The 17,080-nt window shown below is 40.7% G+C and overlaps 1 protein-coding gene across 2 annotated transcripts; it reads right to left on the reverse strand.

Annotated features, from left to right (window-relative positions):
* Nucleotides 1-326: 326 nt before the first annotated feature.
* LOC124672797 (U4/U6.U5 small nuclear ribonucleoprotein 27 kDa protein) lies at nt 327-4,722 on the reverse strand. Of its 2 annotated transcripts, none has more exons than XM_047208980.1 (2): nt 4,111-4,722; nt 327-815 (listed from the first exon to the last, which is right to left on the reverse strand). In XM_047208980.1, exon 1 carries the CDS (start codon nt 4,720-4,722, stop codon nt 4,117-4,119), a length of 606 nt encoding a protein of 201 aa, XP_047064936.1. In that variant the 3' UTR covers nt 327-815; nt 4,111-4,116. The 2 variants fall into 2 exon arrangements, with proteins under 2 accessions (XP_047064936.1, XP_047064928.1); XM_047208972.1 differs by having other exon boundaries at nt 327-826.
* Between the last annotated feature and the right edge of the window lie 12,358 nt (nt 4,723-17,080).

Below are 17,080 nucleotides of genomic sequence, written 5' to 3' on the forward strand. Positions count from 1 at the left end.
CTGTAGCGCAAAAGTCTGTTGCTGTATCCTAAACCAGATGTGGAAGAGAAACGTAATATCAACAAGGGAAGAATTATAACGGAACAATCAATTATTAACAGGCGGGCTGCCTGCCTTTAGCCCCATTTATTTTGTTTTCTCACTACATATTTGCCTAGGCCATCGCCGGTCCGCCGTGTGGCTTCCCAGAGCTTGCTGCCTTCGGTTTTACCCCAATCTGTCACCATCCATTGTGCGCACCTAAGGAAAAAATGATAACCATTTGCATCCTTTACGGAGGAAAAAACACAAAAAAGTATCTCATTAGAGAACATGTGTAGAAATCATTGTACTACTGAATTAAGATGACTCAGAATTGCAATTTACCTTCAAGAGGGGATATTTGTACAAAAAATGGGCTGTGAATAAATTCGCACTAGGAAAGGAAGGTAGCTGAATAAAACACACAGACATGGCTTTTGAAACGATGAGCTGGCACACAAATTAAACCTCCATTTTCACAAGAACTTGCAGAAAAAAGATGCAACTATAAATGTTAACACGAAAATAACACATCACTACAAGTTCCAACAGTGAGGCGATGAGCACTTCATTGTCATGGAAAGTCATGAGCCCAAGAAGACCTGCCTGGATATGAGTATCTATGCCGAATTGCGTCCGTTAGAATTTGAAATAGAGCCACCCATCAAAAGCAGTAGCATATTTAGCCCCCGCAGTTACGTCCAGTCATCACCATATATTTAGCCCCCACAGTTACGTCCAGTCATCACCACCACAACTACACCATTCTTGTAGATTGAGCCACAATGCAACTCCTTGGGGTTTTCTACAAAAAAAAGAACAGAGATTGTAAATGAAAATTAGCAAAGGCAGCGGATGAACAAATGGAGATCCAATGTGTTTTCGCTGGTCTAGCAGACATCCACGCATTTGGACAATACTGATCATGATAAGTTAATAAGACTAATAGTTACTGGTTGACAATTGTTAGACCAACAAACTGGATATCGATGAAGTAAAAAAAAAAAACTGGCAATGGCAAGATTGACACTGATAATGAAAACTGATGATTGAGGAGAAATAAAAAAAAACTGAGGAATGGCAAAGAAATCTGAATAATTACAAGAAGTTAATGAAGTGAAAACAGGCTGGAAGAACATTTAAATGAAGAATAAACAAACTGAAAAAAGGAAGAAACCAAGATCGAACAAAGAAACGAGCTGAAGAAAGATACAAATATGACGGAATAAAAGGAAGGCTGATGCGACTGATACTCACGAAAGACAAGAATGAGACTGATAATAAAAACCTAGGGCTGAACAGAAATGACAAAGAAACCTGAGACTAGAGAAAAAGAGACTGGGGACTGAGAAAAGAGAGAATGGTGTGTAGCCTGAAAAAAATCACAATAACAGATAACAGAAAATTAAAAGAATTAACGAATGAAGATGGAAAGATGAGAGACTGAAGAAAGAAATCAAGTGAATGACACGTGCAACAGAAAATTAAAAGGATTACCGAGAAAATGGAAAAATGAGAGGCTGAAGAAAGAAATCAAGTGAATGACACGTGAGGGAATGAAGAAAGATGATGAAGTGACCGGAGAAAGAAAATGGATATTTAGTAAGAACTGAAAGACATCATTAGTAAGAACCTGCACTATGGACTGCACAATATTGTCTGATTGTAAATATCATGCTGAGATTATAAGTCCATGTTTCAAGAATAGCAAGCTATAAATCTAACAAGAACCATGTGTGGAGAAGTAAGCACGAAAAATTCCACTGTAAACATGAAATGACTCTGTTCAAGTAATTACAACGACAATAGTATATTCAAAACTGATTAGGCATGTACAAAACTTCTATTGTTCAAAAAGAATGGCAAAACATCAGTCTAGTTGATAGATAGGAAAATTATTTTCAGAACCCAAATATCCTGCGCAAGACCATGAAAATACCAACTTACTGATGTGTGTATGTCTGACAGAAAGAGAGGACTATTCTGTGCGACTGCAGGTCCAATTCTGAATAGACAAAAGATATAAAATATTCTGAAATTAATGCAATAAGCAGAGAGACTGAAACTAAGCTGACAAAGCAAGACATGATACAAGGCAGAGATGGAAACTAGACACAAGACAGAGAATCCTCGTAGACAACACTTAATTGGTATTCAAAAGAAAAGGAGAGAAAAAGATTAAAGAGAAAAAAAGAATGAGATGACTTTTGGTCCTCTTTGACATCAAAGAGAATGAAACAAAAAGCTAGTAGATCTCATGGAAGATGATACAAAAATAGAGAGTGGAAGATAGTATATAGAAAAATGAAGGGTTAAACATTTAAGACTAACAGACTGGACCAAATATGCAAATTAACTACAAAACAGTCACCTTGATTTTCTTGAACACCCAGAGAAAAGCATAACTATTTTCCTAACTTGTGATGATACAACTCTACCAGAAAAAAGTCAAAAGACCTGACAAACTCAGAATAACTAACAAGAATGGACAAATTTACACCACTAAAGCCTTTAACTAGGCACTATCTAACCACAGAGTATTACCTCTTCAATCTTAAATTCTTAACCCATTGAGCTCCAGTTCAAGATTTTTTTTTAGACGTAAGAGTCTTTAGCCAAGCTTACACACACTCAAAAAAGGTTTTGTTTGGAACCGGCTATAAACTGACACTAGAAACAGAAACACAACAGCCAAACATGTCCCTTCCACCTAGGAACTTACTAAGTAGTCAACATAGCATCAGATGGCCCCACTTTATGGCACATGGTTTGCTGGCTAATTAGAGTCATCAACTACCAGCTAATATACACAATCAAGCACACATGGATGCGCACAGCTGCAGCTCCTCGTTAGCCGTTCCACCAGTTTCTTAACGCCAACACAATCAAAATTACACATACAAGAATGAATAAACAAACAAAAATCTAACTATAGTGAGAGGTACCCATATCAAGAAAGAAACAGACCATGGGGATTCCAGCGCGTGTGATGCCAACATGCTTGGTGTATGTGGGAGGTCTGAGGCAGCCACGGTTGGTGGTGACCAGAGACAGGGCGGCACCTCGGAGGAAGCCAGGAAGGCCATGGAGAGTCGAAACCCGAGAACCCGTTCCATGCGTCCACCAGATTCATCCATGAACACAGAGGGGCAGTGACCCTTAGATGATGGTCAGGAGATGTTCCGACGCCCACGTCTTCAACCGATTGCTTCTCAGCATCTCGGACAAGGGAGTGAGTGACTGGTCAATGGGCAAAGGGGACTTGGCTGAGACTGAGAGATGGACTACGACAAGCGAGAAACAAGGCAAAACGGGCCCAACAACCCAAACCAGAATCAACACCCAACAAAGCTCCTGGGGACGCACGGATCACAATGAATTGGAGGAAAAAACCGACTGTAAGCGAATTGAAGAATAGCTAGCTTTGAATCAGTAAAACTGTTATTTTATTTTATTCTGATTTAATGGGTCTCCGGCGCAATACAATTCAAAACCCATATATAGTGGTATGTGGTTATAGCCTGATAGATATAGGCATGCTCCATGTGTTTTTTTATAGAGCTGTTGTTCAGGCTTCTCTAGAATATCAAATCCCAACTCCTAAGCAAGCAAATGCTAAATCGAAACTAATTAAAGATGAAAAAAGAGGGCCAACAACCCGAACCAGAATCAACACCCAACAAGGCAACAAAGCTCCTGGAAATACACGGATAGCAAAGAATTGGACGGAGGAAGAAAACTGACTGTAAGTGAATCGAAAAACAGCTAGCTGTGAATTAGCAAAACTGTTACTCCCTCCGATCCGTTTGCCTAAATCTGTTTAGGTTCATTGAAGCTGCTATAACAAATCTGGATCAAAGTAGTACAGTATTTTATTTTCGATTTAAGGATCTCCAGCGCAATGCTGTTCGGAAACAATGTATAGTGTACGAGTTTATATCTAGGTGGTATACTCCATGTAATCTTTTTGCAGAGCCTATTGTTCATGCTTTTCTAGAATATCAAATCCCAGCTCCTAAGCAAGCCAATGCCAAATCGAAACTAATGAAAGATGAAACAGGGGGGAGAGCAAAGAAGTGCGAGCCTTACCCCTCCTCAACGATTGACCTCTGGCGGCAGGGGACGGTTGAACCCACCCCGGCGATTCATGTACTGCCGCGGCTGGCGCTTGGTGACGGCGCGCACGCCGCTGACGTCGGCGCCAGGAACGTACTTGCCCTTGGTGGAGTCGAACCCGACGGGGATCCCCATCATCTTCATCATCTCGATCTCCTCCGCGTCCATGTCCCCGTCGCCCGCCATGGCCCCCTCCTCGGCGACCTTGGGAGCGGCCGGAGGGTCGGGCTTCTTTTCATCCTTCTGGTCGGTGGCGGGTGACGCGTCGCGGCGGCGTTTGTGGCGGCTGGCGTCCGGGGAGCGGGTCCGGCGACGGCGGGAGCGGTCGGCCGAGGGGGAGCGCGTGCGGGAGCGCTTTCGGGTGCTGCGATGGCTCCGGTCGCGCTCGCGGTCGCGGTCCCGGTCCTTGTCACGGCCTCGGTCCCGGTCGCGATGGCGGTCGCCCTCGCGGTCCCGGTCGCGGTGGCGGTCGACTTCGAGGTCCCGGTCCCGATCCCGGTCGCGATGGAGGTCGAGCTCGCGGTCCCGGTCCCGGTCGTGGCCGCGGTCTCGAGGCTTTTCCCTGTCTCGGCGGCGGTCTGACATTGTTGGGCGAGGAGTGGAGCTGGAGGAGATGAGGTAGGGTTTGCTGGGTTCTGGAGAAAACGGGCGGCGAAGCGTGCGGGCCAAATTCTTCACAGCCGTGGCCCAGTCTGCGTACGGTTCTGAGGGATTTTTTTAATCTGGCTGTGTACTAATTCACTCATGGACCAATTTCAGCAATTCACATGTGGCATACTTCCTCCCTCAACAAATAAGTCCGTCAACAAATAAGTGTATATACGGGTTTTCCAATATAAATTATGAAGTGAAGTAAAAAATACATTTGAAATATGCAACTCTTCTTCTTAATTTTTTCACCTCCAATAAGCTAAGTGCATGTAGAAAACAAGAAGAATATGTGCTTAATATTACGTATTGGGTTTGATTTCCGTGCGATGAGAGAGAGGTAATTAAAGTGCATTGGAAAGATAGGAGTACACTTTTTTTATGGACAAAGTTTAGGGCTAGATGTCCACTTGTTTGAGGATGGAGGGAGTAGGTGGTTGTTTAGACTTAAAAATAGACAACCAAAGCATGTAATTTCTCTCTCTTCTGACTTTCCAAAAAAAAATGAGACCAACCCAGACACTAGCACCCGTTGGTATTTTTTAGAAGAAACTCCGTGAGTCTCGGGTTGTTCTCAAGACTCGAACCCGGGTGGTTGGCTTGCGCTCCCGCACGCCTAACCAGCAGAGCGACGCTCTGTTCTCACTCTCTTCTGACTTTCCATCGAACATCAATGAAGCTGTTTGTTTTTCCTAGCGTACTGGTAAATGAGGAAATAATTTCTTCATGGTAAAACATAGAATGTTCCTCACCAACAATATACTCCATCTAGGTACATGTGCAATACCACCATCAAATAAATACAAGTTCCATGTTTTCATAAAAGGATTTTAAGACATAAGTTTTACCAAATACATGCATTGTGGAAAGATTTCATTCAACTTTTGATCCTAAGTAACGTAGTTGCCTGCTGATTAGAGGTAACATCCAAGTGACAATGAGATCGGAAGTGTGGAACAAATTATTTCATATGGGAGTGGTAAATGGATTAAAGTTAGTTCACTATTACAATTTTATCTTACAAAAGTACGCAAGGAAATAAGATGAACACTTTAAATTGAATTGGAAGGGTGGGCATTGTAATAATGCAGACGTGAGTGAAGAGATGGATACATGTTACACTTGCAAGTTGAAGAGTATAACTTATGTGAAAAGGGAGGTGGCGTTTTGGCACACGCGTGCATATGCATCTATTATAGAAAATAAATAAAAAACAATTATATAAATGTCAAAAAAATCTGACATAAAAATTTTGGTATACATTGTGACATCCTATGTTCGTTCACAAATTTTCGTGGAAAAACAACATTTTATGTGGTGTGTATAAAAAAGGCAAAAAAATATACTGTACGTAGTCGTGTTACAGCATCAAAATTTGTCTTTTTTACAGGAGCCACATAATTTTAATTTTTTTTTGAAAACTTGTGTACCAACATAAAATGTCTAGATATACATGTAAAATTTTAGTTTAGAATTTTTTGACACTTTGAAATGTGGATTCACATAATGGGAGCATATGTCCTATGAGCCAAAGTGCATTTCCCATGTGAAAAGTAGTTACATAATTGCATAGTTATGTATGTGAGCAACCAATTATTAAATCTCCATATATAGTATGTATTGATGGGTTAATCATACATGTATAGATAGAAATGAGCACTCCTTAAACATGTTCCCTAAGAATGATCTCGTGCTACCTCCAATATTATGTTTGCTGCTATTAAACACTAGTCACTAGTCGTGAAGGTTTAGGGAGAGAATATGGCTAAATTTTAACTCTCACTATAGATGAAAGGGGGAAATCTACTACATTACATATCACATTGTTTGTTTTTTGAGTAGAAGGCACCAAGATGTGATGTGTAGTTTGTGAGGAAAAAGAACAAAGGAAACTTGAATAATATAGTGGGGAGAATTCAAGAGAATTTAATGGATACACTAACAAAAATAATAATGATCAAAAAATCATTCTTCTTGCATGCCTAGATGTTGATTCTGATGAAAAGCTGCAATTTGAATTTAAACAATGTTAGATCAAGTAAATGATATGGAAAATCTAGTTTATTTACATGTTCATACACCTGGAATACCACTATGGTTGCAGCACAAACAACATAAAAGGTCGCACTTGATTCAATTTGGAACCGATGTAAAACCATCCAATGACATCATATGGTATTTATATCCCTCAAATCAGATACCAATAGCATAAATATATTACTCTAAACTTCCAAAGCTTAAGTGAACATGAAAGGACGAGATGTCGTCTAGAGGGGGGTGAATAGGCGTTTTAAAGACTCTTACGGATTTGGCTTGTAAGAATGCGGAATTAAACTAACGTTTATTTTACAAGCATAAATCCTAAATATGCTAGGCTTGACTAAGTGCAACAACAACAACTAGAGCTAACCAAGATAGGCACAAGATATATGTAGCACAAGTGAGAGCAAGATATATGTACTTCAAGCACGATGGCTATCACAAGGAAAGTAAGCTCGGGTTAGAAATAACCGAGGAACGCGGAGACGAGGATGTATTCCCGTGTTCCCTTCGTTTGCAAAAAGGTACGTCACATTTGGAGGGGTGGAGGCCCCACGACGCCACGAAGGATTCCCCAACGCCACGAAGGCTCACCCTATTCTCCACGCCAAACCCACGAAGGATAATGGCCCTTTCCTTATGGTTAGCTTTTCCTCCACTTCGGAGATGGTGAGCTCCAAAACCACTTCACAAGCTCCACGAAGGAGAAGCCCGGGCCTCTTCATAATCTTCCTTGAAGAGATCACCGGAGCACCAACCGCCAAGCCAACTAGGAGGTCTCCCTCTAAGAGTAACAAGCTCACAGTCTCTCACTCGAACTAATCGTGGTGGAGAGCTCAACACTATGCAATGATGCAAAGAAAGAAAACTAGAGGTGTTAAAATCCTTCACACTCAAATCCCACCAAAGAAACAAATGCTAGGATGAGATTAGAGAGGAAGAACAAAGAGAAAATCAATAAATGACTCCAAGATCTAGATCCCAAGAGTTCCCCTCACTTAGAGGAGAAATGGATTGGTGGAGGTTGTAGATCTAGGTGGGGCATACGATCCTTTGAGGTAGGTATAGTGAATGGGACCGTGTAATCACTTAAAAATTCTTAATTAGAGATGATGATTTAAGTGGGAACTCATTAATAATTTGATTATAACTTGAACTCATAATATTATGAACTAAGTCATAATATCTTTGCAAATATCTTTGTAGAACATTTCATACCCCAATGTTTACATCAATTATGGTTCTTTTGTGCGTAATAAGAAACTTAAAATTGATGGGTCCAACTTCATAAATTGGTACCAACGCCCGAGGGATGTCCTCACTAGTAATGACATGCTCAACGTGATACGAGAACCGCAAGGAGATGAACTCAAGAACTACGTGAGTGAGGATGATAATGGTGATTATCATACAATTTGCAGTCTTCAGGCAAGTTCATCGCTTGCTCATGTCATTTGAGTATTTTTATCAAATTACTTGCAAAATACTATGTTATCACTCTTGCATAAAAAAGCAAAACCACTACTTTCATAACTATGAATATGACTATGTGGTTGGCAATGGAACCATGGAATGTGTTGACATGGTGGAGGTTCCATTGCAATGGGTTTATATCCATCTAGGATTAAACAACAAATGTCGTCCAGTGATTCTTGTGTCGTAATACCCATGTTAACCATAAGATCTAGAGTGGGACGGAGTAGTCAATTGTGCTTTCACCTCTCGTTCATCAACGGATGCGCTTACCGTAGACACTTGATCCCGAGGGACAAGCGGTAAGGTGGGGAACCCGTTAAAGTCCCCACGGTAATGCAGCAAGTTTTCCCTCAGAAAGAAACCAAGGTTTATCGAACCAGGAGGAGCCAAGAAGCCCGTTGAAGGTTGATGGCGGCGGGATGTAGTGCGGCGCAACACCAGAGATTCCGGCGCCAACGTGGAACCTGCACAACACAACCAAAGTACTTTGCCCCAACGAAACAGTGAGGTTGTCAATCTCACCGGCTTGCTGTAACAAAGGATTAGATGTATAGTGTGGATGATGATTGTTTGCAAGAACACAGTAGAACAAGTATTGCAGTAGATTGTATTCGATGTAAAAGAATGGACCAGGGTCCACAGTTCACTAGAGGTGTCTCTCCCATAAGATAAATAGCATGTTGGGTGAACAAATTACAGTCGGGCAATTGACAAATAGAGAGAGCATAACAATGCACATACATGACATGATGAATATTGTGAGATTTAATTGGGCATTACGACAAAGTACATAGACCGCTATCCAAGCATGCATCTATGCCTAAAAAGTCCACCTTCGAGGTTATCATCCGAACCCCTTCCAAGTATTAAGTTGCAAAACAACGGACAATTGCATTAAGTATGGTGCGTAATGTAATCAATAACTACATCCTTAGACATAGCATCAATGTTTTATCCCTAGTGGCAACAAGCACATCCACAACCTTAGAACTTTTCGTCACTTGTCCCAGATTTAATGGAGGCATGAACCCACTATCGAGCATAAATACTCCCTCTTGGAGTTAAGAGCAAAAACTTGGCCAGAGCCTCTACTAATAACGGAGAGCATGCAAGATCATAAACAACACATAGGTAATAGATTGATAATCAACATAACATAGTATTCTCTATCCATCGGATCCCGACAAACACAACATATAGAATTACGGATAGATGATCTTGATCATGTTAGGCAGCTCACAAGATCCGACAATGAAGCACATGAGGAGAAGACAACCATCTAGCTACCGCTATGGACCCATAGTCCAGGGGTGAACTACTCACTCATCACTCCGGAGGCGACCATGGCGGTGAAGAGTCCTCCGGGAGATGATTCCCCTCTCCGGCGAGGGTGCCGGAGGTGATCTCCGAGAATCCCCGAGATGGGATTGGCGGCGGCGGCGTCTCAGTAAGGTTTTCCGTATCGTGGCTCTCGGTACTGGGGGTTTCGCGACGGATGCTTTAAGTAGGCGGAAGGGAAGGTAAAGAGGCGGCACGAGGGGCCCACACCACAGGCCGGCGCGGCCAGGGCCTGGGCCGCGCCGCCCTGGTGTGTCGCCACCTCGTGGCCCCACTTCGACTCTCCCTCGGTCTTCGGAAGCTTCGTGGCAAAATAGGATCCTGGGCGTTGATTTCGTCCAATTCCGAGAATATTTCTTTACTAGGATTTCGAAACCAAAAACGAAGCATAAAACAGAGAATCGGCTCTTCGGCATCTCGTTAATAGGTTAGTGCCGGAAAATGCATAAATACGACATATAATGTGTATAAAACATGTAGATATCATCAATAATGTGGCATGGAACATAAGAAATTATCGATACGTCGGAGACGTATCAGCATCCCCAAGCTTAGTTCCTGCTCGTCCCGAGCGAGTAAACGATAACAAAGATAATTTCGGAGTGACATGCCATCATAACCTTGATCATACTATTGTAAGCATATGTAATGAATGCAGCGATCAAAACAATGGTAATGACATGAGTAAACAAATGAATCATAAAGCAAAGACTTTTCATGAATAGTACTTCAAGACAAGCATCAATAAGTCTTGCATAAGAGTTAACTCATAAAGCAATAAATCAAAGTAAAGGTATTGAAGCAACACAAAAGAAGATTAAGTTTCAGCGGTTGCTTTCAACTTGTAACATGTATATCTCATGGATAATTGTCAACATAGAGTAATATAACAAGTGCAATATGCAAGTATGTAGGAATCAATGCATAGTTCACACAAGTGTTTGCTTCTTGAGGTGGAGAGAAATAGGTGAACTGACTCAACATAAAAGTAAAAGAAAGGTCCTTCGCAGAGGAAAGCATCGATTGCTATATTTGTGCTAGAGCTTTTATTTTGAAAACATGAAACAGTTTTGTCAACGGTAGTAATAAAGCATATGAGTTATGTAAATTATATCTTACAAGTTGCAAGCCTCATGCATAGTATACTAATAGTGCCCGCACCTTGTCCTAATTAGCTTGGACTACCGGATCATCGCAATACACATGTTTTAACCAAGTGTCACAAAGGGGTACCTCCATGCCGCATGTACAAAGGTCTAAGGAGAAAGCTCGCATTTTGGATTTCTCGCTTTTGATTATTCTCAACTTAGACATCCATACCGGGACAACATGGACAACGAGATAATGGACTCCTCTTTAATGCATAAGCATGTTGCAACGAGTTAATGTTCTCATATGAGATTGAGGATATATGTCCAACACCGAAACTTCCACCATGATTCATGGCTTTAGTTAGCGGCCCAATGTTCTTCTCTAACAATATGCATGCTCCAACCATTAAGGTGGTAGATCTCTCTTACTTCGGACAAGACGGACATGCATAGCAACTCACATGATATTCAACAAAGAGTTGATGGCGTCCCCGGGAATATGGTTATCGCACAACAAGCAACTTAATAAGAGATAAAGTGCATAAGTACATATTCAATACCACAATAGTTTTTAGGCTATTTTGTCCCATGAGCTATATATTGTAAAGGCGAATGATGGAATTTTAAAGGTAGCACTCAAGCAATTTACTTTGGAATGGCGGAGAAATACCATGTAGTAGGTAGGTATGGTGGACACAAATGGCATAGTGGTTGGCTCAAGGATTTTGGATGCATGAGAAGTATTCCCTCTCGATACAAGGTTTAGGCTAGCAAGGTTTATTTGAAACAAACACAAGGATGAACGGTGCAGCAAAACTCACATAAAAGACATATTGTAAACATTATAAGACTCTACACCGTCTTCCTTGTTGTTCAAAACTCAATACTAGAAATTATCTAGACTTTAGAGAGACCAAATATGCAAACCAAATTTTAGCAAGCTCTAGGTGTTTCTTCATTAATAGGTGCAAAGTATATGATGCAAGAGCTTAAACATGAGCACAACAATTGCCAAGTATCAAATTATTCAAGACATTTTAGAATTACTACATGTAGCATTTCCCGATTCCAACCATATAACAATTTAACGAAGAAGATTCAACCTTCGCCATGAATACTATGAGTAAAGCCTAAGGACATATTTGTCCATATGCAACATCGGAGCGTGTCTCTCTCCCACACAATGAATGCTAGGATCCATTTTATTCAAACAAAAACAAAAACAAAAACAAACAGACGCTCCAAGCAAAGTACATAAGATGTGATCCGAATAAAAATATAGTTTCAGTGGGAGGAACCCGATAATGTTGTCGATGAAGAAGGGGATGCCTTGGGCATCCCCAAGCTTAGACGCTTGAGTCTTCTTAAAATATGCAGGGGTGAACCACCGGGCATCCCCAAGCTTAGAGCTTTCACTCTCCTTGATCATATTGTATCATACTCCTCTCTTGATCCTTGAAAACTTCCTCCACACCAAACTCGAAACAACTCATTAGAGGGTTAGTGCACAATAAAAATTAACATGTTCGGAGGTGACATAATCATTCTTAACACTTCTGGACATTGCATAAAGCTACTGGACATTAATGGATCAAAGAAATTCATCCAACATAGCAAAAGAGGCAATGCGAAATAAAAGGCAGAATCTGTCAAAACAGTAACAGATCCGTAAAGATGGATTTTATCGAGGCACCGGACTTGCTCAAATGAAAATTCCCAAATTGAATTAAAGTTGCGTACATATCCGAGGATCACTCACGTAAATTGGCATATTTTTCTGAGTTACCTACGGAGAATTAGGCCCAGATTCGTGACAAGCAAAGAAATCGCAATCGCTGCAAGTAATCCAAATCTAGTATGAACCTTGCTATCAAAGACTTTACTTGGCACAACAAAACACAAAACTAAGATAAGGAGAGGTTGCTGGGAGTGGCGTTTTGGAACCCGGGAGCATATGCTCCCGGTTTTTAAACTTCATTTTAAATGCACTTTTAAAATGTTGAAAATTTTGAACATAAAATTTAGTGGATACAACTTAAAGTTCTAAACGTTCAAAAAGTAGTTTCGCAGAAAACCGACATTTTGAGTGTCATCCGTAAAAAAGACAAATGTTTGTGTAAAAAAAGGTTGTGTAGGAGACGTTTTATTTTTCTTTTTTACACAAGTCACAAAAAATGTAGGTTTTTCGCAAGACTTGATGTGCGCATGTAAAATGTTGATACGTAAGTGAGAAATTTTTTGTTTGATTTTTTTGAACATTTCAAAATGTTTTTCCGGTAGCGGGAGCATATGCTCCCATGTGCCGAATTGAATTTCCGGAGGTTGCTATAGTAGTAAACAACTTCCAAGACTCAAATATAAAACAAAGATACTGTAGTAAAAACATGGGTTGTCTCCCATAAGCGCTTTTCTTTAACGCCTTTCAGCTAGGCGCAGAAAGTGTATATCAAGTATTATCAAGAGACTAAGTATCAACATCATAACTTGTTCTAATAATAGAATCAAAAGGTAACTTCATTCTCTTTCTAGGGAAGTGTTCCATACCTTTCTTGAGAGGAAATTGATATTTAATATTACCTTCCTTCATATCAATGGTAGCACCAACGAGTTCGAAGAAAAGGTCTTCCCAATATAATGGGACAAGATGCATTGCATTCAATATCCAAGACAACAAAATCAACGGGGACAAGGTTATTGTTAACGGTAATGCAAACATTATCAACTCTCCCCAAAGGTTTCTTTATAGCATGATCAGCAAGATTAACATCCAAATAACAATTTTTCAATGGTGGCAAGTCAAGCATATTATAGATTTTCTTAGGCATAACAGAAATACTTGCACCAAGATCACATAAAGCATTACAATCAAAGTTATTGACCTTCATCTTAATGATGGGCTCCCAACCATCCTCTAGCTTCATAGGAATAGAGGTTTCAAGTTTTAGTTTCTCTTCTCTAGCTTTTATGAGAGCATTTGTAATATGTTTTGTAAAGGCTAAATTTATAGCACTAGCATTAGGACTCTTAGCAAGTTTTTGTAAGAAATTTATAACTTCAGAGATGTGACAATCATCAAAATCTAAATCATTATGAGCTACAGCAATGGGATCATTGTCCCCAAGGTTGGAAAAAATTTCAGCAGCTTTATCACAAGCAGTTTCAGCTAGCTTTAGTAGTTTCAAGCAATTTTGCACGCTTTGCACTAGGAGTAGTAACATTGCCAACACCAATTATTTTACCATTGATAGTAGGAGGTGCAGCAACATGTGAATCATTAACATTACTAGTGGTGGTAATAGTCCAAACTTTAGCTACATTATTCTCTTTAGCTAGTTTTTCATTTTCTTCTCTATCCCACCTAGCACGCAATTCATCCATTAATCTTATATTCTCATTAATTCTAACTTGGATGGCATTTGCTGTAGTAGTAATCTTATTATCAATATCCTTATTAGGCATAACTTTCAATTTTAAAAGATCAACATCGAGGCAAGTCTATCAACTCTAGAAGCAAGAATATCAATTTTATCAAGCTTTTCCTCAACGCATTTGTTAAAAGCAGTTTGTGTATCGATGGCGTGTAACTCACACGTTCGTTGGGAACCCCAAGAGGAAGGTATGATGCGCACATCAGCAAGTTTTCCTCGTAAAGAAACCAAGGTTTATCGAACCAGGAGGAGCCAAGAAGCACGTTGAAGGTTGATGGCGGCGGGATGTAGTGCGGCGCAACACCGGAGATTCCGGCGCCAACGTGGAACCCGCACAACACAACCAAAGTACTTTGCCCCAACGAAACAGTGAGGTTGTCAATCTCACCAGCTTGCTGTAACAAAGGATTAACCGTATTGTGTGGAAGATGATTGTTTGCAGAGAAAACAAGAAAACAAGTATTGCAACAGACATTTGTATTTCAGTTTTAAAGAATGGACCGGGGTCCACAGCTCACTAGAGGTGTCTCTCCCATAAGATAAAAGCATGTTGGGTGAACAAATTACAGTCGGGCAATTGACAAATAGAGAGGGCATAACAATGCACATACATGTCATGATAAGTATAGTGAGATTTAATTGGGCATTACGACAAAGTACATAGACCGCCATCCAACCGCATCTATGCCTAAAAAGTCCACCTTCAGAGTTATCATCCGAACCCCTTCCAGTATTAAGTTGCAAAGCAACAGACAATTGCATTAAGTATGGTGCGTAATGTAATCGACAACTACATCCTTAGACATAGCATCAATGTTTTATCCCTAGTGGCAACAAAGACAAAGACAACCTTAGAACTTTCGTCACCGTCCCTGTGTGTCAATGGGCATGAACCCACTATCGAGCATAAATACTCCCTCTTGGAGTTAAGAGCAAAAACTTGGCCAGAGCCTCTACTAATAACGGAGAGCATGCAAGATCATAAACAACACATATGTAATAACTTGATAATTAACATAACATGGTATTCTCTATCCATCGGATCCCGACAAACACAACATTGAGTATTACAGATAGATGATCTTGATCATGTTAGGCAGCTCACAAGATCCAACAATGAAGCACAATGAGGAGAAGACAACCATCTAGCTACTGCTATGGACCCATATTCCAGGGGTGAACTACTCACTCATCACTCCGGAGGCGACCATGGCGGTGAAGAGTCCTCCGGGAGATGAATCCCCTCTCCGGCAGGGTGCCGGAGGAGATCTCCGTAATCCCCCGAGATGGGATTGGCGGCGGCGGCGTCTCGGAAGGTTTTCCGTATCGTGGTTTTTCGCATCGTGGGTTTCGCGACGGAGGCTTTAAGTAGGCGGAAGGGCAACGTGGGGGGCCACACGAGGGCCCCACACCACAGGTCGGCGCGGCCAAGACTTGGGCCGCGCCGCCCTATGGTGGCGGCCCCTCGTGGCCCCACTTTGACTCCTCTTCGGTCTTCCGGAAGCTTCGTGGCAAAATAGGACCCTGGGTCTTGATTTCGTCCAATTCCGAGAATATTTCGTTACTAGGATTTCTGAAACCAAAAACAGCAGAAAACAAAGAATCGGCTCTTCGGCATCTTGTTAATAGGTTAGTTCCGTAAAATGCACGAATATGACATAAAGTGTGCATAAAACATGTAGGTATCATCAATAATATGGCATGGAACATAAGAAATTATCGATACGTCGGAGACGTATCAGCATCCCCAAGCTTATTTTCGCTCGTCCCGAGCGAGTAAAACGATAACAAAGATAATTTCTGAAGTGACATGCCATCATAACCTTGATCATACTATTTGTAAACATATGTAATGAATGCAGCGATCAAAACAATGGTAATGACATGAGTAAACAAGTGAATCATAAAGCAAAGACTTTTCATGAATAGTACTTCAAGACAAGCATCAATAAGTCTTGCATAAGAGTTAACTCATAAAGCAATAAATCAAAGTAAAGGTATTGAAGCAACACAAAGGAAGATTAAGTTTCAGCGGTTGCTTTCAACTTATAACATGTATATCTCATGGATAATTGTCAACATAGAGTAATATAACAAGTGCAATATGCAAGTATGTAGGAATCAATGCACAGTTCACACAAGTGTTTGCTTCTTGAGATGGAGAGAGATAGGTGAACTGACTCAACATAAAAGTAAAAAAGAATGGTCCTTCAAAGAGGAAAGCATCGATTGCTATATTTGTGCTAGAGCTTTTATTTTGAAAACATGAAACAATTTTGTCAACGGTAGTAACAAAGCATATGAGTTATGTAAATTATATCTTACAAGTTGCAAGCCTCATGCATAGTATACTAATAGTGCCCGCACCTTGTCCTAATTAGCTTGGACTACCGGATCTTTGCAATACACATGTTTTAACCAAGTGTCACAATGGGGTACCTCCATGCCGCCTGTACAAAGGCCTAAGGAGAAAGCTCGCATTTTGGATTTCTCGCTTTTGATTATTCTCAACTTAGACATCCATACCGGGACAACATGGACAACGGATAATGGACTCCTCTTTAATGCATAAGCATGTGGCAACAATTATTATTCTCATATGAGATTGAGGATATATGTCCAAAACTCGAAACTTCCACCATGAATCATGGCTTTAGTTAGCGGCCCAATGTTCTTCTCTAACAATATGCATGCTCCAACCATTAAGGTGGTAGATCTCTCTTACTTCGGACAAGACGGACATGCATAGCAACTCACATGATATTCAACAAAGAATAGTTGATGGCGTCCCCGTAAGCATGGTTATCGCACAACAAGCAACTTAATAAGAGATAAAGTGCATAAGTACATATTCAATACCACAATAGTTTTTAAGCTATTTGTCCCATGAGCTATATATTGCAAAGGTGAATGATGGAATTT

This window comes from Lolium rigidum, chromosome 1 (assembly GCF_022539505.1).
Source record: "Lolium rigidum isolate FL_2022 chromosome 1, APGP_CSIRO_Lrig_0.1, whole genome shotgun sequence".
NCBI lineage: Eukaryota > Viridiplantae > Streptophyta > Magnoliopsida > Poales > Poaceae > Lolium > Lolium rigidum.

Coding starts and splice junctions, on each gene's coding strand:
- LOC124672797 (XM_047208980.1), bottom strand. CDS start 4,722: ATGTCAGACCGCCGCCGAGACAGGGAAAAGCCTCGAGACCGCGGCCAC.